The sequence below is a fragment of the Paramisgurnus dabryanus genome, chromosome 1 (genome assembly GCF_030506205.2).
Source record: "Paramisgurnus dabryanus chromosome 1, PD_genome_1.1, whole genome shotgun sequence".
NCBI classification, from domain to species: Eukaryota; Metazoa; Chordata; class Actinopteri; order Cypriniformes; family Cobitidae; genus Paramisgurnus; species Paramisgurnus dabryanus.
The window spans coordinates 33288518-33313752 of NC_133337.1; the positions used below are offsets into that span (position 1 = coordinate 33288518).

At 37.3% G+C, this 25235-nt stretch overlaps 1 protein-coding gene across 4 annotated transcripts in view; it reads left to right on the top strand.

The window, feature by feature from the left end:
• Window positions 1-25020, top strand: part of col7a1l (collagen type VII alpha 1-like) — a 96365-nt gene extending 71345 nt beyond the window's left edge. The window contains exons 79-111 of one of the 4 annotated variants that reach the window (XM_073814666.1): window positions 36-89; window positions 172-228; window positions 2255-2329; window positions 2440-2493; window positions 4369-4407; window positions 4790-5257; window positions 8852-8887; window positions 9328-9354; window positions 9437-9496; window positions 9891-10016; window positions 10114-10185; window positions 10272-10307; window positions 10640-10699; window positions 10824-10868; window positions 11014-11049; window positions 12144-12179; window positions 13454-13510; window positions 14528-14599; window positions 14676-14747; window positions 14841-14876; window positions 15169-15249; window positions 15376-15429; window positions 15506-15559; window positions 15640-15702; window positions 15791-15853; window positions 16510-16626; window positions 19107-19184; window positions 19277-19330; window positions 19407-19455; window positions 20176-20352; window positions 22219-22275; window positions 23703-23879; window positions 24148-25020. In XM_073814666.1, coding sequence (XP_073670767.1) covers window positions 36-89; window positions 172-228; window positions 2255-2329; window positions 2440-2493; window positions 4369-4407; window positions 4790-5257; window positions 8852-8887; window positions 9328-9354; window positions 9437-9496; window positions 9891-10016; window positions 10114-10185; window positions 10272-10307; window positions 10640-10699; window positions 10824-10868; window positions 11014-11049; window positions 12144-12179; window positions 13454-13510; window positions 14528-14599; window positions 14676-14747; window positions 14841-14876; window positions 15169-15249; window positions 15376-15429; window positions 15506-15559; window positions 15640-15702; window positions 15791-15853; window positions 16510-16626; window positions 19107-19184; window positions 19277-19330; window positions 19407-19455; window positions 20176-20352; window positions 22219-22275; window positions 23703-23879; window positions 24148-24161 — 2556 coding nt within the window. In that variant the 3' untranslated portion in view covers window positions 24162-25020. Of the gene's footprint in view, window positions 1-35; window positions 90-171; window positions 229-2254; window positions 2330-2439; window positions 2494-4368; window positions 4408-4789; window positions 5258-8851; window positions 8888-9327; window positions 9355-9436; window positions 9497-9890; window positions 10017-10113; window positions 10186-10271; window positions 10308-10639; window positions 10700-10823; window positions 10869-11013; window positions 11050-12143; window positions 12180-13453; window positions 13511-14527; window positions 14600-14675; window positions 14748-14840; window positions 14877-15168; window positions 15250-15375; window positions 15430-15505; window positions 15560-15639; window positions 15703-15790; window positions 15854-16509; window positions 16627-19106; window positions 19185-19276; window positions 19331-19406; window positions 19456-20175; window positions 20353-22218; window positions 22276-23702; window positions 23889-24147 lie in introns of all 4 variants that reach the window. The other 3 variants (XM_073814667.1, XM_065289680.2, XM_073814668.1) reach the window with 3 other exon arrangements.
• The last annotated feature ends 215 nt before the right edge of the window (window positions 25021-25235 follow it).

Sequence of the window (25235 nt, forward strand, 5' to 3'; positions counted from 1 at the left end):
GTTAACTAACTTTCCATGAACTAAATGTGTTTCAGACTGCTCACACAACAACAGCGAGTCCACTGGTTTCAACCAGAGTCACAGAACAGGTGCTGCTTATTCAAAATGATTCATTATAGGTTTATGCACATGCCACATACAGTTTTAACTTCTTATTATTCTGTTTCACAGACGCCAACTGAAGCTACAGTAACGCCAGTGTTAAATACAAAACAAAGTGAAAACGAGGTAAGAATACAGCTGTAATCTTTTCACTTGCTTTCCTCTGGTTTTCACCTGCTTGCCTGCTTGATCGGTGCCTGTTTGGTTTAACACAGCTCGTGCAAAGCCTTGTTTGAAGCATAAACTAACAAGCTTTGAAAGTCATTCCTGTAGCACACGTGGTGGGTGTTGAATTTGTTAGATGGGTCTCCCGAGTAATTAAATGAGCATATACGTTTCTGCATGATGAAATATTCAGATAATAGGGAACAAAATAGCCTTCCATCAGTGAATTTCACCAGTGCAAATACATTTTAAACAGCCGACTTGAGTATATAAACTGTACGTTTCAACAATTGAAAAATAACACCTTAAAGTAACATGCATCCCAGCATGCACTGCATTTTTAGCTTTTTCTGGATACTGGTTGGTGCCCGTGCAATGCAGAAAGATACATTAAACACGCTTCACAGTCACACTTACAGGTCAAATCTATATATAATAAATATATTTATGTTTCTAACACAGGAGCTCCTCTAAACTCTGTAAGGGTGACATTCAAGTGTGTATAAACTGTGAAGGGTAAAAGAGGGGCAGGAGCTGACCGGCCGGCATTACTTTGGGAGAGCCTCCTTTCCCGTCGCGCAATGATGATGTCATCCGACCACGCTGCCTCTCCACCACGACTAGCGTCGTTCAGTACGCTGCAGTGCCTTTGATAGATCGAGAACAACCACCTGCACGATCTGTGAGGAGAAACCAGCTCAGTTCAAACATAACAGTCCTTTCATGTGCTAAATTACTCATATAAAAATGAAATCCCTCCCTTACAGTGCATCGATTTGTTCGCCAGTGGCTTATTTATTGATAAGACTGAAAAAGATTGTATTTTATTTCCGTGCATCTTTACATTTGAGGCAGCGTAATCTGCCACCTGTTTTCACTGGTGAAATTCATTGCCGTATTGTTATACTTTCATAGTTAATCTGCTTGTGCATGTCTGTCAGTAAATGTGTTCATCCTTCCTAAACCAATATTGTGTTTCAGAGTCTTTCTTTGCGTGTGTTATTTTATTTAACAATAATAAGGGATAAGTGCAGTATCGCGCTTATAATGCAGCTATGTATACAAATAAAAGTAAATGTAATTATGATTAATAATAAATATGAATCATAAATATGATTAAATGTGACGTTGTGCGTTACTCTTTCAAAAAGTACACCTTTGTACCTAAAACATCCATATTAGTACCTCGGAAGTACATATTGGTACCAAATATATGTACCGTAATGTAAATAATGATCTGCATGCTTCATTACAAAAACTTTTTGCTATGGTTATAAATATTAAAGAATGCTGTGCAAAACGGTACTATATATTATTATTTTTCTAATGATATTATTATTACACTGTAAAACCTAAAAGTCAACTCAACTCAAACCATTTAAGTAAACCGGTTGCATTGGTTTTAAAACACATACATTTGAGTACTGTGAACTTAAACAAATTGAGTCATATGCAGTTATGCACTTATATTTGGGTTCACACTATTTAAATATAAGTGCATAATTGCACATGACTCGAGTTCACAGTACTTAAATTTATGTGTTTTAAAACTTAAATGGTCTAATGCAACCGGTTTACTTAAATGGTTTGAGTTAAGTTAACTGTTAGGTTTTACAGTGTATTTAAAATTATACGTTTTATTGCAGATATTTTGTTTTGGACAAGTTCACTGCATTCGGCAATTAGATAGCACATTATCAGATATGTTAAATTGATGTCAATTTAAAAAAATTTTTTTTTTCATTTATTGCTTCATTAAAATGATCCTTTGAACTTAAGCCAAGTCATTTCCAAATGATGCCAAACTCACATTTTTAAAGTTGACTGTTGTTGTCAAGTTCATACCCAACAAATATCAACAGGGTTAACATCAACAGGGCCACTAAAAGTTATCGTTTGTTGAAAGTTATTGGTACAGTATGAACTAGCATTTAGGGGATGAGAGAGAGAGAGCACCACATTTGTTCATGATACTGTTTGAAAACAGGGGAACTTGTCCAAAAATAGCCTGGCAGGAGCAAGGTCTAAAGTGAGGAGAAGCGCCCCCTGGCCCCATCACATGGTAAGACATCTCCGCCATACCTGTCCACTGACTGTATTGTTATCTTTCACATAAAACAATACATTGAGTGCATTGCAAATTAAAAATGTAGGACAAAAAATTTTCTGTAGGCCTACATGCCTGGAGCACCAGGAGGACAAAGGCGTTACAAACAAGAAGATGAGGTAATAAAACTGGAATGGAGTTAAAGTACAGCCTACATATTTGTGACACTGGACCACAAAAACCAGGGCTCCAGACTAACTTTTTTCACTAGGAGCACAGTGGCCCCCAACTGAAAATTTTAGGGGCGCAACCAGAAAATTTAGGGGCACACACCGTAAATCAACATGCTAACCAAATATTCACATTTCTACTAATTTCCACTGTATTACTAATAAATACTTTAATGAGATGCAGAAAGTACAATGTGCTGTTTCAAATTCAGTATCACATTTTATTGTGAACTTTTGGAAAAAAAGGTCAAATTTACTTGTTGCACATGTGCGACTGGATGTAAAATTCAGTGGCACGCTCTCAAATTTTAGGGGCAAAATGCCACCATTTGGGGGCAGTCTGGAGCCCTGAAAACAGTCATATAAGGGTCAATTATATGAAATTGAGATACAAGCTGAATATATGAGCTTTCCTTCGATGTATGGTTTGTTAGGATAGGAAAATATTTGGCTGAGATGCAACGATTTGAAAATCTGGAATCTGGGGTGCAAAAAAATCTAAATATTGAGAAAATCACCTTTGAGGTTGTGCAAATTAAGTTCTTAGCACACATATAGTAACACATAAGACTGATAAATACATTTTTGATATATTTACAGTGAAAAATGTACAAAATATCTTCATGAACATGATCTTTTACTAAATATCCTAATGATTTTTGGTGTTTAAAAAAATCGATAATTTTGACACATACAGTGCAATGTTGGCTATTGCTACAAATGGAGAGTTTGGTTCCAAAACACAATAAATCCATTTTGACTAATTTGGGTAAAAATGTGTTTCTATACCAAGAAAGTGACAAGATGAAAACTACTATTTTCTGTTGCAAACTTTCACATAGCATCTTTAGTTTATAATAACATTACAAATTCAAATCCATAATTTGATTTTCAAAGATTTATCATAAAAACTGATTATTTTTTCCGCAAAATGCAATAAATCCCTGACAAGTTTTTTTTTCCAAATGCTATAAATCTATTGAAACATTATATAAATGTGCATTCATCTTTGCCATGTTATATTCATTTAGTTGACTAGTGGTATACACCGATTAAAAATAAACATAAATAAAAACACTTACTTTGTCATATTAAGAACACTGTCATTGCTGCTGTTATACTTTGGACGTTGTCACAGAACTTTTTTGACAGAGATCAGCTGTAAAATGTTTTAGTCCTGCTTGATTTTCGTTGCCTTGGCATAAAATAATGTAAAGTTTTTCATAAGATCCCCTGGGGTCAATGTGTTAGCATGACAGAAGCTTGATGCTGTTGGGAGAACAAGCAACAGCCGACATTTTTCTTATAAATTATTAGATTTTGATGGCTTACGTTTCTTTCCCGTCACAGAAACCACCACAGGTTTATCAATGCCATTAAAGTAATATTTTGTTTGTTTGTTGGTCACGAAGTACAAAGTAGATTTGTTGTTTACAATGCATGGAATGGTGCGCTGTAATTTGTTGATTTATTGCATTCTGCAGAGAAGGTGGACTGGCGTTTATCACGTTTTGGAAAAAAGTGAGAAAAGATTACAGAATAACACGACAGATATCGGATTTTGCGTAAAATTAAGAATTTACTTTATTTAATAAATTTTTTTATTTATTTATTTTTTACTGACCTGATACAATACTGATTTTGGCTGTAACTATTTTTTTTTTTTTTTTTTAATGGCGTTTATCGCGTTTTGGAACCAAACTCTTAAAATATACAACTTATAGCTGTTTTGTGGTCCAGTGTCACATTTAGTGGTCCTGTTTGAATGACCTCTCTTTGGATTGTCAGAAAGAAAGTTAAATAATGCTATCATCTTGTTTTTAGCGGTCAACATCTGGTGCACAAGGAGAAAGGAAGCAAAATGTGAGTGTAATCCCCTAAAGAAAATGACACTGCCTATGCTTCTGTCAATCTTGTATTAAAAGAGCAAGAAAACAAAAGTGCAACAAAGAGCAAGTGCAAAAGTTAATACAGATTTGAAATATTTATTGTATAGGAATTAAGTAGCAGTTTCTGGAAATATGTACACTATTTAGTAACATTTGAATGAATATTGCATGCCCTGTGTATATACTAGTGGTTTGTGCATTTGTGTACATAATTACATAATTACAGATCAGGTACATATTTCTATTTTATTCTAGGTTTTCTAAAATGTATTATCTAAATAACCGTTGTCTTTACACAAGAGCTCTGTGACAGAGTGCAAAAGCCTTTGTGACTGTTTTTCTATCACTTTTTGTAGAAACAGAAGCAAGAAAACAAAGACCCTGAGCTTGTGGCAGAGACATACGGGAAGAGAGAGGCAGATGTCTATGTTAAGAATAAAAAGAAAAGGGAAGAAGAAAGAGGGAGTGAAGGACATTGGGATTGGGAGGAAAGAGAAACAATGACTAAAACCAAAGAATACAGTTCAGGTGATGGTGATGATGAAACGGGTAGCGAGGAAATAGAGGAAGACTTTGAGATGGAGAGGGAGCGAGAGAGACTAGAGATGGAAAGAGAAAGGGTGGAGCTGGAACGAGAAAGAGAAGAAGAACTGAAAAGAGAAAGAGAGATGGATCAGGAGGAAAAGGAGGAGAGAGAGAGACAGTTACAGAGACAAAGAATAGAATGGGAAAGGCAAAGAGAGAAAATGGAGAGAGAGAGGATGGGCGAGGTGGACCGAGAGGAAGACATTGGCCCTCATATTTCCCATTGTGATTATCTTAAGGTAAGAATGTGTTGGGCTTTACAATCTGCACTGATCTATCTGTCTGTCTACAGTGTTATATAATCATGCAAAAAGGTATGATATGCTGTGGTATACACAGATAGCAACAACATTTTTGTCTTGACAAATTCCTTTAATATATTTATTTTAAAAAACTATTTATTTTAAACCAGATTTACAAATGAAAAAAAACAATAAAGTAATTAATCTTAAAGGCAATTAAGTATAGTTAAATTTTGTAAACAAATGTCTTTCATTTTTATGGGCAGTTAATGCAAAGGAGGCGTCAATGTGCAGTATACAATCAAACAAATTAGTAAATGATTCAGTCTGCCCTAATACATCAGACAAAAGACATCAACCTAACGTTAAATCTGAAAATCAGTCTGACGTTTGTTCTTGACATCAACCCAACTTTACAGTACAGCTTGATATCAGGCCAACGTTGGTTCTTGACGTCAACCCAACGTTACATCTGGACGTCAACCTGACGTTGTTTTTTGACGTCAACTTGCCGCTACATCTGGACGTCAGACTGATGTAGTTTTTTTTTACGTCAACTTGCCGCTACATCTGGACGTCAGGCAGAAGTTGTTTTTTATTTGATGTGAACCTAATGTTTCATCTGGACGTCAGGCTGACGTTGGTTTTTCACGTCAACTCAACATTACATCTGGATGTCAGTCTGACATTGTTTTTTGATGCCAAACCCGCAATACAACTTGACGTTAGGCTGACGTTGACTTTTGATGTCAACCCAATGTTACATCTGTATGTCAGGCCAACGTTTATTTATTTACATCAATTCGACGTTACATCTGGACCTCAGGTCAACGTTGTTTATTTACGTCAACTAGACATTACAGCTGGACGTCAGACTGACATTGGTTCTTGACGTCAACCCGACATTACAGCTGGACGTCAGGCTGACGTTGGTTCTTGACGTCAACCCAACGTTACATCTGGACGTCAGGCCGATGTTGTTTTTTGACGTCAACTTGCCGCTACATCTGGACGTCAGACTGATGTAGTTTTTTTTTTACGTCAACTTGCCACTACATCTGGACGTCAGGCAGAAGTTGTTTTTTATTTGATGTGAACCCAATGTTTCATCTGGACGTCAGGCTGACGTTGTTTTTTCACCTCAACTCAACGTTACATCTGGATGTCAGTCTGACATTGTTTTTTGATGCCAAACCCGACGTTACAACTTGACGCCAGGCTGACGTTGATTTTTGATGTCAACCTGATGTTACATCTGTATGTCAGGCCGACGTTTATTTATTTACATCAATTCGACGTTACATCTGGACATCAGGCCAACGTTGTTTATTTATGTCAAATATGACGTTACAGCTGGACGTCAGGCTGAAATTGTTTTTTGATGCCAAACCTGATGTTACAACTTGACGTCAGGCCAACGTTGATTTTTGATGTCAACCCGATGTTACATCTGTATGTCAGGCAGATGTTGGTTTTTGATGTCAACTCGCCGTTAAATCTGTATGTCAGGCCAACATTATTTCTTGATGTCAACTCGCCGTTACATCTGGAAGTCAGGCCAACGTTGTTTATTTACGTCAATTCGTCGTTACATCTGGACGTCAGGCCAACGTTGTTTATTTACGTCAATTCGACGTTACATCTGGACGTCAGGTCAACGTTGTTTATTTACGTCAATTCGTCGTTACATCTGGACGTCAGGCCAACGTTGTTTATTTACGTCATTTCATCGTTACATCCGGAAGTCAGGCCAACGTTTTTTATATACGTCAATTCTTCGTTACATCTGGACGTCAGGCCAATGTTGTTTATTTACGTCAATTTGTCATTACATCTGGACGTTAGGCCATCATTGGATTTTGACGTCAACCTGACGTTACTTCTGGACGTCAGGCAGACGTTGGTTTTTGATGTCAACTTGCCGTTAAATCTGTATGTCAGGCCGACGGTGGTTTTTGATGTCAACCCAAGGTTACATCTGGACGTCAGGCCAACGTTTATTTAGTTACGTCAATTCAACGTTACATTTGGACGTCAGGCCAACGTTGTTTATTTACGTCAATTCGTCGTTACATCTGGACGTCAGGCCAACGTTGGTTTTTGACGTCAACCCGACGTTACAGCTGGACGTCAGGCCAACGTTGTTAATTTACGTCAATTCGTCGTTACATCTGGACGTCAGGCCAACGTTGGTTTTTGACGTCAACCTGACGTTACATCTGTAAGTCAGGTCGACGTTGTTTATTTACGTCAATTTGTCATTACATCTGGACGTTAGGCCATCGTTGGATTTTGACGTCAACCCGACGTTACTTCTGGACGTCAGGCAGACGTTGGTTTTTGATGTCAACTTCCTTCTACATCTGAAAAGTCAGGCCGACGTTTATTTATTTACGTCAATTCAACATTACATCTGGACGTCAGGCCAACGTTGTCTATTTACGTCAATCCGACGTTACATCTGGACGTCAGGCCAACGTTGTTTTTTTATGTCAACCCGACGTTACATCTATGTTGGTTTTTGATGTCAACCCGACGTTACATCTGTAAGTCAGGCCGACGTTGTTTATTAACGTCAATTCGACGTTACATCTGGACGTCAGGCTAATGTTGTTTATTTACGTCAATTTGTCGTTACATCTGTAAGTCAGGCCGATGTTGTTTATTTACGTCAATTCGACGTTACAACTGGACGTCAGGCCAATGTTGGTTTTTGACGTCAACCCGACGTTACATCTGGAAGTCAGGCCGACGTTGTTTATTTACATCAATTCGACGTTACATCTGGACCTCAGGCCAACGTTGTTTATTTACATCAATTCGTTGTTACAACTGGACATCAGGCCAACGTTGTTTTTTGATGTCAACCCGACAATTACAGCTGGACATCAGGCCGACGTTGTTTATTTACGTCAATTCGACGTTACATCTGGACCTCAGGCCAACGTTGTTTATTTACGTCAATTTCTTCGTTACATCTGTAAGTCAGGCCGATGTTGTTTATTTACGTCAATTCGACGTTACATCTGGATGTCAGGCATATGTTGGTTCTTGACGTCAACTTACCTTACATCTGGACGTCAGGCCCATGTTGTTTATTTACGTCAATTCGTTGTTACAACTGGACGTCAGGCCAATGTTGGTTTTTGACGTCAACCCGACGTTACATCTGGAAGTCAGGCCGACGTTGTTTATTTACATCAATTCGACGTTACATCGGGACATCAGGCCAACGTTGTTTTTTGATGTCAACCCGAAGTTACAGCTGGAAGTCAGGCCGACATTTGTTTTTGATGTCAACTCGAGGTTACATTAGACGTCATTACGACCTTTTGCGTGCACCCACCCTGGCACCATCTCGCATTCCCCAGTTTGTGAGCCACTGGGTTAGTGGAAGGGAATAGAATTCTACTTTTACAGAAATACAGTTTCTACAGTATTAAAACCAATATGTCTGTAGAATGTCCCCCTCAAAATGGAACCTGTCAAATGCCGTCAACCGGGTATGTGTGTTTGTGTGTATTTTAATTGTGTTTTTATATTAGATGTGACTGAAAATAAAAAAGTGTGTGTATTTTTCTTTATTTAAAGGGGCCTCAAGGTGAAAATGGAAAACCAGGCCCTAAGGTTAGTCAGCTTTTCATTATCTCACATCATAGAAATAAAGCTATTTTTAGTACCTTCCCATGTTCTCGTCAGCTCTTATTAGGGACTAAGATCTGTGCGTTTCCGTAACCAAAGTCTGTTTGATAAACAACCCGCTCCCTGATTGGACAGCGTCCCACCCACACACATGACAATTTCCGCCTCCTCATTTGCAATTTTGGGAAATTATTCATGTCAATCAAAGCAGGTGGGCGGAATTTCAGTAGCGACCCTGTCGCTCACTTTAATGTCCCCAAATTCTATTTTTACCCCTCTGTGCTTGATATGAATGTAATGTCTTTATTAATGCTCCTCTGTTAGTTATGTAGTGCTGATGCAGCATGACTTTCCTGATAACTTGGGTATTCTGATAATGCCATGATAAATGCTTTGTGTGTCTAATCATTTGTGTATTTGCACAGGGGGTGATTGGAGAGAAAGGCCAAAAGGTAAAAATTTAAGCTTTATGTTAATACAAAGACTTTGGTTGTAGTCTCAATGATCTACTTCATTAGATTTTTTCTGTTTTAGGGCGAGCCTGGAACTGGACACCGTGGACCCAATGGTCAAGCAGGTCCACCAGGACAAAAGGTTGACTGAGTAATTAATGATATTTGAAGATATGCACATTATCAATACAGTGAAATGATCTTTTAGTCTTTTTAAAAAGAGTAGATCAACTAAAAACCCTAAGGGGCGGTTTCCCAGACAGGGCTTATCCCAATCCCAGACTAAAGTGCATGTTTGAGCTGCTTTCAAAACACCTTGCACTGACATAGTTTAACATATATCAGTCCATTGTTTCATCTCAAGATGTACTCCAGTATAGTTTTTGTAAGGTTTGTTTGTAAAAACTACTCAAATGTCCTAAAATAACTGGATTAAACTAAACCCTGTCCAGGAAACCGCCCCTTCAAATGCAGTGTTTTATTAAATTATCTTTATAATAATTAGATCTATAATCTTTCAAGTGTTATTTGCTCAGGGTGAACCAGGAGAACCAGGACCACCTGGAGCTCAGGGCATCCAAGGTATCCGTGGAAATCCTGGAATCCCTGGGACACCGGGTCTAAGAGGCCAACCGGGTGACCCTGGAGAAATGGGTAGAAAGGTGATAACCCTAACTTATATATGCTTGTGAGTTGTGTAACATTCAATACATTTAACTGATTACAAATTAATTGTGTTTTTGTTGATTTTTTTTATAGGGTGAGAGCGGAAGAAGAGGGAAAAATGGCTCACCAGGCCCTCCAGGTGCATCCGGTCCCATAGGACAGCTGGTACTGCTCCTGGATAAGTGATTTTTAGCATGTGAATAAAAAAATAAGACTAAAATGAACTAAGATATTGCTATTCTTCTTGACAGGGTCCACCTGGCCCTCCCGGGGTCAAAGGTGAGAAGGTAAGTCATTGTTTGTAATGTTAACAGGTGTTTGGCATATTAAAGGAATAGTTCACCCCAAAAATAATAATTTTCTTACTTTCATGTTGTTACCAAATTCTGATGAACACAAAGGAAGATATTTTGCCGAATGTTTGTAACCAGATTGATCAGAGGCCCCATTGACTTCCAAATTGAAGATAATGGGGCCTCTGATTGGTTTGGTTAGCACTTTTTTTACCTCAAAATATCTTTGTTTATGTTCATCAGAACAAAGACATTTATGCAGGTTTGTAACAACATGAGAGTTGCATAAAGTTACATAAACATAAAGTTGCATCTGTTATTTAAAGGGTGACAGTATACCAGGAGAACCAGGTGACAGAGGAATTTCTGGGCTACCAGGTCGCAGGGTAATATTCTGACATATTTTTATTGTCCAAACTACTGTAAAATTAAGAAAACTGGAAAGTTTTTATGTTTTGTGGCAAGTCAATAAATCAACTTTTCAAATAGTCCGTTTCGTAACTTTATCAGGGAGCCAAAGGCATTGATGGTACAAAAGGTCCTCCAGGACTAATGGTGAGTCATATTTAATTCGATAGACTCTTTATTACTAGCAGATTAAACATAGACCTATTTCTAATAGACGATATTGAGAAAAATGTCCCTCATTCATTGACTATGTCCTGTTTTGATGCATCTCTTGGTTTTCACTTTCATTAAGGGTCCTAGAGGCCTCAGTGGTGTGAAAGGAGAAAAGGTGAGATGCTATTTTTACCCGTCTTGGTTTTCATTCAGAAGTTCACAATATTGATGGGCTTTAAATTTTAATAGCCAAATCAACTTTGACAGTGTCTTTTCCTGTAGCTCAAAGATGTATAGGCAGCTTTGACAGGGCTTCTCGTGTGTATTGACGTGGCCGTGCCTTCAATCGACTGTCTCTTCGAGTCTTTCGTATCTTAAGGCGATCTTTCCTCAGATGAAACTGCTGTGTACAGCACTTTCCGCACGCAGACACAATCTGCGTCAGTTCTGAATGTTTCTGACGGCACGCAAATGGCAACATATGCTGCGTTCTTATAAAATATGACATCACAAGTTTGGTGAATTTTATAATTCATTAATCAACTTTACAAGTGGCTCACCATTTAATAAAAAGACATGTGTGACCCTATCTGTGAAATCCAGATAATCCCTTTTCTCTGTCACGGTCGCCGTGATTTCACCAAGTAAGATGTGATCCTGGATCAACATTTTTTGTTGATCCTGGATCAACGTTTTAATAAAAGATACCCCAACCTACCCTTAACTCAAACCCTAACAATTTTGAAACCCTCAAATTATTGTGAAATAATAGTTTGAGGAGTATTTCTTAAAAGCCCCTAACTCAATCCTAAACCTAAATCTAACATACAAACTAATCCTAATCCTGCAATCTGATTGGTTAATGAAAATGTTGATCACAACCTACTTGGTGAAATCACGTTCACCTTCCCTTTACCCCTACCCCTTAGTTTTGCACGTTCACGAGAGCAAAAGGGCTATCCCAATTGGTCCTTACTCTCACATGAACATGCAAAACTAAGGGGTAGGGGTAAGGGGAAAGGGTAATGGGATTGGGCCTAATTCTCATATTATAAGACTTATCTTATTATGAGAATAGGACCATCAAAGTTTGAATTCATTCAATGTTAAAGATATCGTACACAGGTTTTTGTACAAACCTTTTGTGATTTTATGTAAAGAATTTATTTAGCTGGGTTTTCACAGGCAGGGTCACGTATATTAATTTGTTTTTCTTGTTTAAATGTTTTGATTAAGAAATTAAAAAAGACAAAATTATTTGATTGACAGGGTGACAAAGGTGTCACTGGGAACAGAGGAGAAAAGGTAGGAACAAGTCAATTATTCTTGTTTTTTTGCTATTCAAAATTGTTGCAAAGCAGCAATACAGAAAATATAGAGACATAAACAAATGTATATAAAAAAGAAAAAGAAATGATAGAAATACATTCTGTATATTATAAAACACTATTAAAATATAAGTATAAGGGATGCACCGATATCGGCTTATACATATAATTGGTATCGACAGATATCTATTTTATATCTACCTTTTGTTAAAAAAGCATTGATGATCAGGCTAATGATATCCTGGCAATCAAAAGTGGGTCGAAAAATGCATCAGAACGCGTACTGTGTCCAACTGGGTCACAATGACAAATATTGCACTTTGTACGCTCTGCACTTCTAGGATTTCACAACATTATAATTTTAAACAGGGGGTGAAAAGCTAAACTGGTATCGGTACACTGTGAGAAAAAGGTACAAAACTGTAAATTTTCTGTCGCTGGGGTGGTACCCTAAAGGGCATCGCACACCGGCCGCTCAGCTCAGCGCCGCGTCGAGTCACGTCTAGGACAACTCGGAGGTATTGTAAACCGGAAGTGCACATTAAATACCGCGAGCTTCGTCAGATAACGTCTACTTAAAAATGCAAAATATACGTTAGCAGCAAATGTTATTCGTTAATTATTTGGGACAAATACGATGTTATTTAATGTTAAACTATGTGAGTGGCGCTGTGTGGCGCAACAGGGATTTGAGCAACTTCCTGAGTCACAGCTGGGCGGCGCGGACAGGCGCCACCTGGCGGCGCCGGTGTGCGTATACTCTTAGAAAACAATGTGTTCGATTTTTTTAGAACGGCGCGCCGCAGCCGGTGTGCGACCCCATTAAGGTTTCATTTTGTACCTTTACAGGTATACAATGTTTTACCTTTTTGCCTACATTACTGTACCTTTAGGAGTTATTAAGGACCTTTAAAAGGTACTGTTTTGTACCCCTAAAATTTAACTGGTACAAAATTGTTCCTTAAGGTACACAATAGGACCCCAAAGGTACAAGATCTCAATGTGTTGTATACCCATAAAGGTACAAAAATGAACTTTTGAGGGTACCACAACCTTTTATAAGGTACAGTTTTGTACACTTTGTCTAACAATTTTGTACTTTTTTTCTGACAGCGTTGATCGGCACAGAAATTTTGTATTGCTGCATCCCTAATAAGTATATATTATATACCTGATTTGTGCTGATTTAGTATCTTTAACTGCTGAATTATTATTATTATTATTATTATTATGATTATTTTGGCTTTGTAGGGGAGTCCACTCTCCATGCCAGGCCCACGAGGATTCAAAGGCCTTAAAGGAGAAGCAGTAAGAAAACGTTTTAATTTCTATTTCATTGTAATATATCACATAGATTATCTGTATAAATTAAAGGCGGGGTGCATGATCTCTGAAAGCCAATGTTGACATTTGAAATCACCTAAACAAACACGCCCCTACACCAATGGAATCTGGACCTTCTTTTGATTGACCCGCCTAACACATACGCAATCCAGGCGACGATGTCGGTTAGAAGACAAGCCCCTTACTGCTGATTGGCTACAAGTGTGCTTTGGTACTCTGCCCGACTCCAACGTGTTTTTTAAAAATCATGCACCCCGCCTTTAAATGTTGGTGTTTAAAATTAAAGGTGCAATGTGGGACTTTTAGCGGCATCTAGCGGTGAGGCTGTGAATTGCAACCAATTTTAGTCCACAGCTTACCCCTCTTTTTTTAAACGAATAGTAAAGCTACGATAGCTGCCATAGGACAAACATGTCATCGTCTGAGACAATGTAGTGACAAAATGCGCTCTATAAAGCAGTTTGTCCATATAGGGCTACTGTAGAAACATGACGACGACTTCCATGCAAGGGGACCCACGTTTTTATGTAGATAAAAATGGCTCATTCTAAGGTAATAAAAACAATACAGTTTATTTTGTCAGGTCTTTTTACACCACTGATAATACAGTTATATATATATATATATATATATATATATATATATATATATATATATATATATATATATATATATATATATAAGGGCTGGTCATAGATTAATCTAGATTAATCTCATACAAAATAAAAGTATTTTTTATAATATATATGTATATATTATTGCATTTCTGTCAAGAGATCCTTCAAAAAGTCTCACATTGCACCTTTAAACAACAGATATATGTTGATGTACACTGTACATGGCAGGCCTAAATATGCTAAAGTGTGCATTTCCCCAAACCATACAATGGCAGCTGCTTCAAGATAGTAAAAATATGTTAACTTGTAGAACTAGTTGTGTACACAGTTTGGACACAAGTGTCATCTTTAATATGTATTTCAGGGTGAGCGTGGGCTTCCAGGATTTGATGGAGATAAAGGAGAAAAAGGTGAAGATGGGCCACCTGGTGCAAAGGTATTTCACAGAGGAAGATATCATTCATGGCTGTGGACCAAAAGCATTTTTTAACATTGGTTTTATGTAAATACAGGGCCTGAAGGGTGAGGCTGGTACCAAAGGGGGCATGGGGCCATTTGGTGCACGTGGTCCAGTTGGGCAAAAGGTAAAAACTGACACGGTTAACTGTTTGGAATGTTATATCACTAAATCTTTCTTATTGAGCTTTTTGTAAATAAAGGTACAAATCTTTTTTCAGGGGGATCCAGGGGAGTCAGGCATCAATGGAGAAAAGGTATAGTAGCCTATTGCTACTGATTTAGTGCTGAATTGCTCCACAATATTTGCACTTTTTGGATTATTATAACAACTCTAAAAAAGTGCTGTGTTGTTTTTATCCCATGCTGGGTAAATATTGAACTGAACACACAAGAGGTCCAATGTTGGGGTACAATATTTCAATGTGTTGTGTACCCATAAAAATAAAAACTTACCCAATGCTGGGTTGTTGCTGCTACCCAACCATGGTTTAAAACAAGCCAGTATTGGGTAATTTTGTCAGATCTTGCTGATGAGGTTTGTCACAGGGTCGAAATGGAGGGGATGGATTGGATGGTGAGGTCGGTGAAAAGGGAGATATGGGCCTGCAGGGTCGAAAGGGAGATCAGGTGAGAATTTATATCATCTCTTAACGTAAATCATCTCTTAACCTTTCTCGCTAGCAGTGTATTATTTCGAGGATTGGATGAATAAAGAAAGATTTTCAGTCCAATTTTAAATGTGCTTGTGTTTAGGGTGAGAAAGGTGATCCTGGTTTACCTGGTGATACAGGAATTAAAGGAGAGAAGGTAAACACATCTTCTCATCTGTCTCTAACTATGCATGTTGGTGTGTACATACTAAACAGACAACCAATACCTGCAGGGCTTCAGAGGTTTCCCTGGACGTATTGGGAGCCCAGGACTGGATGGGGAACGGGTATTTTTGTAATTATCATCTTAAATAAGGAAAGTGGATTAAATAAATCACTGAGAACCTTTTTTTACGGTAACACAAAGGGTGACTCTGGGGACCCCGGAGCACACGGCATTCCTGGACTAAATGGCATCCCAGGACGAAAGGTCAGGCACCACATAAGAGTTTTTGACATCAATGTTACTCCATGGTGTTATGGTGAGGGAAATAATTAGTTGTTGTGTTATTATTTAGGGAGAAAAAGGCAATAGTGGTGAGAATGGCCTTGATGGAGCTCCTGGACAGAAAGGGGATAAGGTTTGTACTGATACTACTGTAGTTTAAAAGGACCAATTTTTGTGAAATTCATGTCATTTGACGTCAACACACGTAATCTTTATTTTAAATAACCTGAAATTTTATGTTTGAAAGAGAGGTGGTGATACAGGTGAAAGTTACCGATTGCAGCTTAAAAATGTTTAAAGGTGCAGTGTGTAGATTTTAGCGGCATCTAGTGGTGAGATCGCGAAATGCAACCAGCTGCTCAATCCACCGCTCACCCCTCCCTTTCGAAAACGCATAGAGAAGCTACGCTAGATATGTCATCATCTGAGATAACATTGTGACGAAATGCTCTCTGTAGAGCAGTTTGTCCATTTAGGGCTACTGTAGAATCATGGCACCGCAAAATGGCGACCCGCGAAGGGGATGTAGATAAAAACGGTGAGGTCTTTATACACCACTGATAATATAGTTATGTATATTATATTGCATTTCTGTCAATAGATCCTTCTAAAATATACACATTGCACCTTTAAGTATTTGTGGTTTCACAACAACAACAATATATATATATATATATATATATATATATTACATTGACTTCAAAACCTAGCATGACAAAGTTTAACTGTCCTATTCTGCTATTCCTTGTATCGCCTGTATTTTTTATGTATTTACCCATTTGTCTGCAGGGGACAACTGGTTTTCCAGGTTTCGCCGGATTTAAGGGATCTTCTGGTGCACCTGGAGCTGCCGGTTCTCCGGGTCGGCCTGGTCCAGTTGGGCCCAAAGGAGAAATAGGACCAAAGGTACCATTCACCTACATTTTCCACATCAAAGAATGATACAGAGAAGATTTGAGTTTTTCTGTTTGTAAGTGATTCATCAGATTCCCAGGAGACGGATAAATAGTCAAGCCAGCGTACAGTAATTATGGCCATCTATATATCTCAATCTCACGGAGGAGGACAAGTCCCTAATTATCTGAGAGAAACCGATGTAGAGGTAGAGGTACAGAGAAAGGGGTAGCATTGCTATTTCTGCAGGGATGAAGATTCGAGCTATCAAACCAAACGCTGCGCTTAAGCCGCCTTTAGCCACAATTAGGCATCTCTTGATGTTGATAGGAAGGGAGAGGGGTTTGAAACATTGGACTATCTTTAGGAAAGGTGAGCGGTAGTTGGCAAAAATAAAAAAAATAACATGAAAAGATGCTAAGAATTAGCAAATGATCATTATCTTAATGGATTGTAACATATTTGGAGATAATTAACATTGATGATATTAACATATCAGCAATGTTAATTATGATTTATGAACTAAATCAAATGTATTTTTTTACATTTCTCCGATTTCGACTGTATGTCAACAGCTTTTTTGGGAACATTCTGTGTTTATTAACAAGTGTGTTACAATAAAACCAAAAGTAAGAAGGGTTGCCAGCAGGCAGTCTGAGCATTTTTTAAGTTGGACACTAAATTGGACACAGTTACTGTAATATAACAGCAAGTTGCAGGTTACTGCTAGCGATTTTTTTTGTCTTCATTTGCAGTGTGCAGGATTTAAAATAGTTTTTAAATTAATTTGCCCTTTTTTTGTTGCAAGATCTGGCAACACTAGTGATATTGTGTAGCCTATTGTAACATATTATTATTAATGATCTATACCAAATGTATGCTTTTCTACATTTCAACGATTTTGACTGTATGTCAACAGCTTTTTTGGGATATTGACAACATTTTACATTTTTAGTGTTTCTGTGTTTATTAATAATGTGATACAATAAAACCAGAGTTAATAAGGGTTGCCAGGTCCACTTACTCTATGAGCACTTTTTTTACTAAATTGGACATTTAGGAAGTTACTGTTATATAATAGTAAGTTGCTGGTTACTGCTAGCGATTTTTTACGGTCTTTATGTTTGCATTTTCCAGGAATTAAAGTAGTTTTTGACTTAATTTGGCCCTTTTTTTGGAGCAAGATCTGGCAACACTAGTGATATTGTGTAGCCTATTGTGATGATATGATTATTAAAAAACGAAATCAAATGTAACTTTTGGTACATTACTGCGATTTTCACTGTATGTCAACAGCTTTTTTTAGGGATATTGACAACATTTTGTGCGGTTTTGTGTTTATTGTGTGTTACAGTTATAGAGGTAAGCAGCTAGGGTTGCCAGGTCCACTTACTCTATGAATAATTTTTTCAACTAAATGGGACACTTTAGGAAGTTACTGTCAGTGATGCACGGTTCAATGAATAAACAACCCACACCCCTCCAATGTTTTCAACCAACCCGCCTGCAACTTGGATCGCAAAAAAAATTAAAAATTGTATCCGACCCAATCCCTGTCCCGCATTTTTTTAAAGTAGTAATTGTTAAAAATAGTTAATTGGCATCTTTATGTCAAACAACAGACGGTGACTCGAATATCATAAAAAATATTTTTGAATGACTCGTAACCGCAGACACCTGCTCATTTTGGATCAACCCGCGCATTACTGGTTACTGTAGTTAGCAGGTTACAGATAGGAATTTTGGATCTTTTCATTAGCATTGAATTAATTTGGGTTTTTTGTAGCAAGAGCTGGCAACACTAGTGATATTGTGTAGCCTATTGTGATTATATTATTATTAAAGAGCACCTATTGTCCGATTCACGTTTTTACATTTCCCTTGGTGTGTAAGTGTGTATAAGTACATGTTAATGATATGCAAAAGGTGCAAACCCCAAAGTAAACAATGAGTTATAATTTTCAACATTGAAATCTGGAGGTACAAAAATGTACGGTATGTGGAAAAGAATGTGTTTTTTTAACCATAAAACACGTATTTATATTCCGTACTTGTTATAAATAACGTTGTTTTTTAGCAATAAAATGGGTGCTCTTTAATAAATTATTTTAAATGTAACTTTTAGTACATTTGACTGTTGTACGTCAACAGCTTTTTTGGGATATTGACAACATTATGTGCGCTTTTGTGTTTACTGACAAGTGTGTTACAATAAAAGGTAAGCAGGGTTGCCAGGTCCACTTACTCTATGAGCAAGTTTTAATTTTAACTTAATAAGACACTAATGTAAGTTACTGTTAATGGTAAGATTTTTTGCGTGCAGAAATTGAAATTCTATTTGGATTCATTTTTCGTAGCAAGATCTGGCAACACTAGTGATAAAGTGTAGCCTCAAGCTTTGTTCTGTGTTTTCCAATAAACACACCTAGTGTAACCTACAGTGTTGACCTAACGTAACTGACGGAACTTGCTTGATGTCCGTTTCTTTCCAGGGAGAAAAGGGGAAGAGAGGCAGAGGAAAGGCCTGTCAAAGAGGACCGCCTGGAATTCCTGGTCTTAGAGGCTTGGATGTAATAAGGCATCTACAGATACATAACTGCATCCTCCAGTTTATCATTTACAATGTCTCTAATGTTATTAATATCTGCTGTGCTTTATATAGGGGGAATCAGGAGCCTCGGGCACAAAGGGAGATAAAGGCGAGCCGGGACTCAGTGTATGTTTATAGTTCTTTAATATACAGATGCTCATTTCTAGATGCAAGATATTTTCTCAATTTTGCTTATGTTCAGGTGGAAGATGTGAAGGATTTAGTGTCAAAGGAGGTGGTGGTGAAGTGTGGTAAGTATGTTTGTATGCATGTGTGTGCATTTGGGACCACAAACCAATCGGGTCAATTTTTGAAATTGAGATTTATCATCTGTAAGCTAAATAAATAAGCTTTGATTTATTATTTGTTAGGATTGGATGAAATACAACTACAGTATTTGAAAATCTGGAATCTGATGATGCAAAAAAAATTAAATATTTAGAAAATTGCCTTTAAAGTTGTACAAGTGATTTCCTTAGCAACACATATTACTAATGATAAATAATTTTTTTATATATTTACGTTAGGAAATTTGCTAAATATCTTCATGAAACATGATCTTTACTTAATATCCTAATGATTTCTGGAATAAATATCAATAATTTCGCCCCATACAATTTACTGTTGGCTATTACTACAAATATACCCATGGTCCAGGGTCACATTTGTAAAGAGCAAATATTGAACCCACAAACTCGTACTGCTGTCCACTGAAGTAAAAACACAACAGTGATCCATTAACATGTGTGTGTGGGTAGTTAGGAGTGTGTGTTTTTGTGAGTTTGTGTCTCATGGTACAGTACATGTGTTTGGACGCCCCTGTTGTGGTGGCTTCAGGACCTCATGAGTTCCACCATCTGTTGTGTTCTTGTGGACTCTCTTACTCAATGCTCTCATGGAGAACTCATTCTCATACATGTTATATTTTATCAAATTTATAAAAACCGTTCATGTTATGTTCATACATAAAGGTAAGAATTATCTCCTCCTGGTGAATACAAATGATCCAGACGAAGGTAGCATCCTGAGAGATGAGAGAGTTGCTGAGGAATCTCCCCATCCTTTGATGCAAACCCTCTCCAAAGTGTGGGCTGAAGATATGGAAGTTTCTGATTCTGAGCCAACATTAACATATGGTAACATTACGAGTAAGTAAAGTATAAGTTGAGACACAGATATAAAAATTTTCCACCCGTAGACGATTATTCAGACTGATATCTGTCTATATACTGATTAGTTTGGTGGTTATATTACCATGCATTAAAGGGACACTCTCCTTTTTTGAAAATATACTCATTTTAGAGTTAAATATTAGATTTTTACTGTTTTGTAATCCATTTAGATGATCTATGGGTCTGGCGCTACCACTTTTAGCATAGCTTAGCTTAATCCATTGAATCTGATTAGACCATTAGCATCGCGCAAAAAAATAACCAAAGAGTTTCAATATTTTTCCTTTTTAAAACTTGACAATTTTGTAGTGACATTGTGTACTGTATGATATTAATTACGCGGTGACCGAAAATAGTCCCTTGCATTTAAAGTCACTAAGGGAACTATTTTCGTCTCCTGTGTAATATCGCTGCGCCTCCTGCAGCCATGTGACGGCAGCTAAGTCCTTGATTATTACGCCAGAATAAGAGTATAGTTCCTAGCCATATCTGCCTAGAAAATCACAACTTTTAATTTTCTGTTGGTCTTAGTTCACGATGTAACTACAGAAGAGTCAAGTTTGAAATAGGAAAAATATTTAAACTCTTTGGTCATTTTTAAGCACGATGCTAACGGTCTAATCAGATTCAATGGATTGTACTAAGCTATACTAAAAGTGGTACCGCCAGACCCGGAGACTAGCTGAATGGATTTCAAAAAGGTAAAAATCAAATGTTTAACTCTAGGGGAGCTGAAAAATTAGCATATTTTCAAAAAAGTGGAGTGTCCCTTTAAGTCTAAATGACCATTAATATTAAACTTTAAAATAGTGATGTTTCTTTAAATTTTCTAGGCACAAAGCTCAAATTCATGCATTTTCTGTTCTCTTTTGATTGACAGGATATATCAGTCATGATTGTTTTTAAAATATCGGCGGATAGGGCAAAAAATTGCTTTTATCAACTAATACCGATTATTGGCCGATATACCAGTGCATCTCTAATTATAAGGTGTAGATGGTGAAATTTGAAGATTGAAAGGGCCGAAATTGTCTCTCTTGTGCAACTGCATCCTTATATATTAACGATGAGTCTATGCGTTGTAATTTACCGTAGTAAAGTTATATTAGAAACTAAATAATGCAATGTTACAGCATTCTGTGAGCATTAGTCATAGAAGCTGATCTTATTATGTTGAGATCTGGCAGATATGTTCATTCATCCATAAGCATTATTCGCTTCTCCTCGACATGCTGAAAAACAGGAAATGCTTACAGGAAATAGATACGATGTCAGGCACAGAGGTTCTGCATGGTCTAGTGGATCATCTGAGACTTCTTTGTGTTATTTTAAGCCACCGTGTCACACTGGGTGTATATCACTTGGAAAAATCTGCATTATTTTTCCTCTATTACAATCAGACCATGGCTGCCAGAAATATGTATTTTAAGATCTAAGACATACTACAGGCTATGCAGATTTATACTTTTAATGTTAATGACATGGTTGGAATGGAAACCCATGGCCTTTATTTTTGAAAGATCAAACCAGCTTGTCTATCTGCTCTCCCAACCTGGCCAAGCTAGTGTTTAGCTCAGTTTAACTAAAATCAGCCTAGACCAGCAGACCATCTTGAACTGTCTGGTCTATAAAAGCCAGTGATAAATAGGACTATAGTGCATTTTCTCCACATTTACTGCTGAGTGGCTCAGTACTTAAAACTTTTACTGTATTTTTATATAAACACTTCTGCTATGTTTATCCCTATTAACACGCTCTTCAACGAGTCTGTGAATTGCTTTGCTTGTTTTAATGGTTAAATATGGATCTAAAATATATTCAAAGATTCCCTATTGCACTTAGGAGCCGACGCACGGAGAGATGGAGGAGAATATAAGAAGAGACGTGCACTCCACACAGGTGTGTGCGCTGTTAAAGAGGACAACATCGTCCTCTGCTGATTGCTGCTCCAAGTGCTTTTTCCAAGTTAATTTAGCAACAAACTGCTCACATAGGCAATATAGTCTGAGATTAAGTCTGGCCGCTGAATAAAAAGGGATTTCAGTGGAATTTTTAGGTATGTGTCCGGGAAAATGGCTCAAAGGGGTGCACAGTAATGGCCCCGGCGCCAAAGCACAAAGCATTAGACGCAAGCAAGTCTTTTTTACCCACTGTCTATTTCTGTCACGTTTTAGTTTAATAAGAATTGCTGAAAAGACAGAAAAAGCAGATAAGACCAGAATTAATCTACAGATCAAAGAGGCATTTTTAAGTGCATGTGCATAGGCATGCTTACGTAGAAATGCATATGTTTATGTAGATATGAAGAAAAAAGAGATTTAGAATAAGATTTTGGATAAAATAAAATGTAATCTTTTTTGTTAAGTAATTCTACTGTATATGACCCATCCTTAACTCATTCGCCGCCAGCCTTTTTTTTTTTTTTTTTTTTTTTAAAGATGCCCGCCAGTTTCCAAAAAAAAAACCTTCAAGGAAAATTTTCTTCTAAAAATATATAAACATACAAATATATAAAATAAAAAACAGACCCTCTACTTTCAAACAAACAAACGGGTAAAACCGTTTAATTTTATCTCTGCTTATAAACTCTTAAATATGGGTATTTTTCTTCAAAAATATTTTTTTAGCAAAAAAGCTGAAATTATTGCATTTTTGTCAAGGAATTTTGTTAGAGATCAGATTCAGAACGATTATCAAAACATTAAATTGTAAAATTAATTAAAACAAAAATTTGCTTCAGTTTTTTTAAATTAGGGAATCTAGCCATCTAGTGGATAATTGCGGTATTACAGATATCCCTAAAACCTCATCAGTAACACTTTTTTATTCAAATGTTTTCTTTTAAATGATGAGATATCTTGTCAATTGTGGGGAAAGGGTTAAAGTGGCACATGGATATCAATAGCTCACAGCCATATCTAAAGAAACCCAATCTGTGTAGGAAAGTAGTTAAAGGTCCAATGTGTTTTTTGCGACATCTAGCTGTGAGTTTGCGAATTGCAACCAACCTCAATTGCGAACGCAAAGATAAGCTACGGTAGCTGCACAAGACAAACATGTCATCGTCTGAGACAATGTAGGGATGAAACGCGCATTGAGGGCTACTGTAGAAACATGGCAGCAATTTTTTTATGTAAGGTTCTAGATAAAAATGGCTCATTCGAAGTTTATAAAAACAATACAGGTCATTTTGTAAAGAACACCACTGATAATATAGTTTTGTATGCTATATTGCATTGCTGTCAAGAGATCCTTTAAAAATTACACATTGCATCTTTAAATAATGCTAAGCGACTGATTATGTAATGCTGCCTCTTTGAATGCAGACCCGGCCACAGATCTGTGCCTTGAACCCATGTCTGAGGGACTTTGCACCGAATATGTCCTGCTCTGGTACTACTATGCAAATTCAGGAGAGTGTCGTCCCTTCGTGTACGGTGGCTGCGGAGGGAATAGAAATCGCTTCAACTCCAAACACGACTGTGAGGGTCGATGTGTTCTGGGTAGGAGAGGTAAAGAGCCAAAAAACACTGTCAGAAAAAATGTAGCTGTCCCTGGGGCAAAAAGTACAGATTTGCATCTAAAAAGTTTGTATAAGTACCTCAGACGTACATACTGGCCGCCACTTTACAAAACGTATATTTGTACATATTAGGACCTTTTCAAGGGGTTCTGCCCCAGTGGCATCTAGGGACAATTTTTTGATTTTTTTTAAAGAAAAACCAGTCATTCATGTTAATTACTTCCTATTATAATTTTCTTTTTTTACAGATTCTGGATCCTGAACAGGAAAAGCGTGCTATTAACAACAAAATTCTATTGTAAACTAACATTTATACCACTTAAATAATATTTTTGCACATTTTTGTATGTATATCAGTTATCAAAACAGTCTTTTACACTTTTAATTGACAATGTTTATAACACATCATTTTGCACTGTTTTAGTGATACACTCTCTACAATGACTACTGTTTTTCTATGCTTGTTAACCGAGGTCATGATTTCAAGAATATAATGCACTATTAATGGGGTAATTCACCCAAAAATAACAATTCTGTCATTACCGCTCAACCTCATATGACGCCAGAATTTTCCTTTTTGGGTGAACTGTCTCTTATAATAATAATAATGATAAATTGTATTCATGGCCTAGTCAAAGTTGCATTTTATTACCCTTTACCTTTGGTTCATTTTGCACTATAGCTCTGTTAGGAAATGTTTATGGTGGACAATGACTTTTTAAAAATAATATATGATTTAATAAAAGTGACCTAAACATGTATTTTTGAATGGGTTGCTTTAAGGAGGACGGGAGGTGTGTGCGTGAGAAGATTTTCACATCGTGACCTCTGATTTTGGACAGTGATCTTTGAGCTTGGCTCTGTGGTGTGCATAAATGCTGCCATATTGGCTTTTCTTCAGCCGTGTTTGTCGAGTCGTGTCTGGACAGTGTTTCCTGGGGGCAGGCGGAGAATGTGTGTGCGTGTTTTGCAATTTGTGGGTGGCTTATATGATCAGTTTTTTGTGTGTTTTCTCCTTTTTATTGAATCTCTTTTCATTTTACCAGTTGTATCCCCCCAACAATACCTGTTTATAATCTCGAACCAATCTGCTTGCCGTTTGCGTCCCCATGATTTTCGATCATTACATATGTCCCAGTTATGGGGTGCCGTGTATTGGGCTTTAGTCCAATTTACAGCACATTGAGAAGTCAGAGGACAGGACGCCCTTTACAGTGTTTCTTAGGGGATTCCTGAGTGCATTTACATTTATGCATTTGGCAGGTACTTTAATCCAAAATGACTTGCAGTGCATTGAAGCACTCATTACATGTAAACCTGCTTAACACCTGTTGAA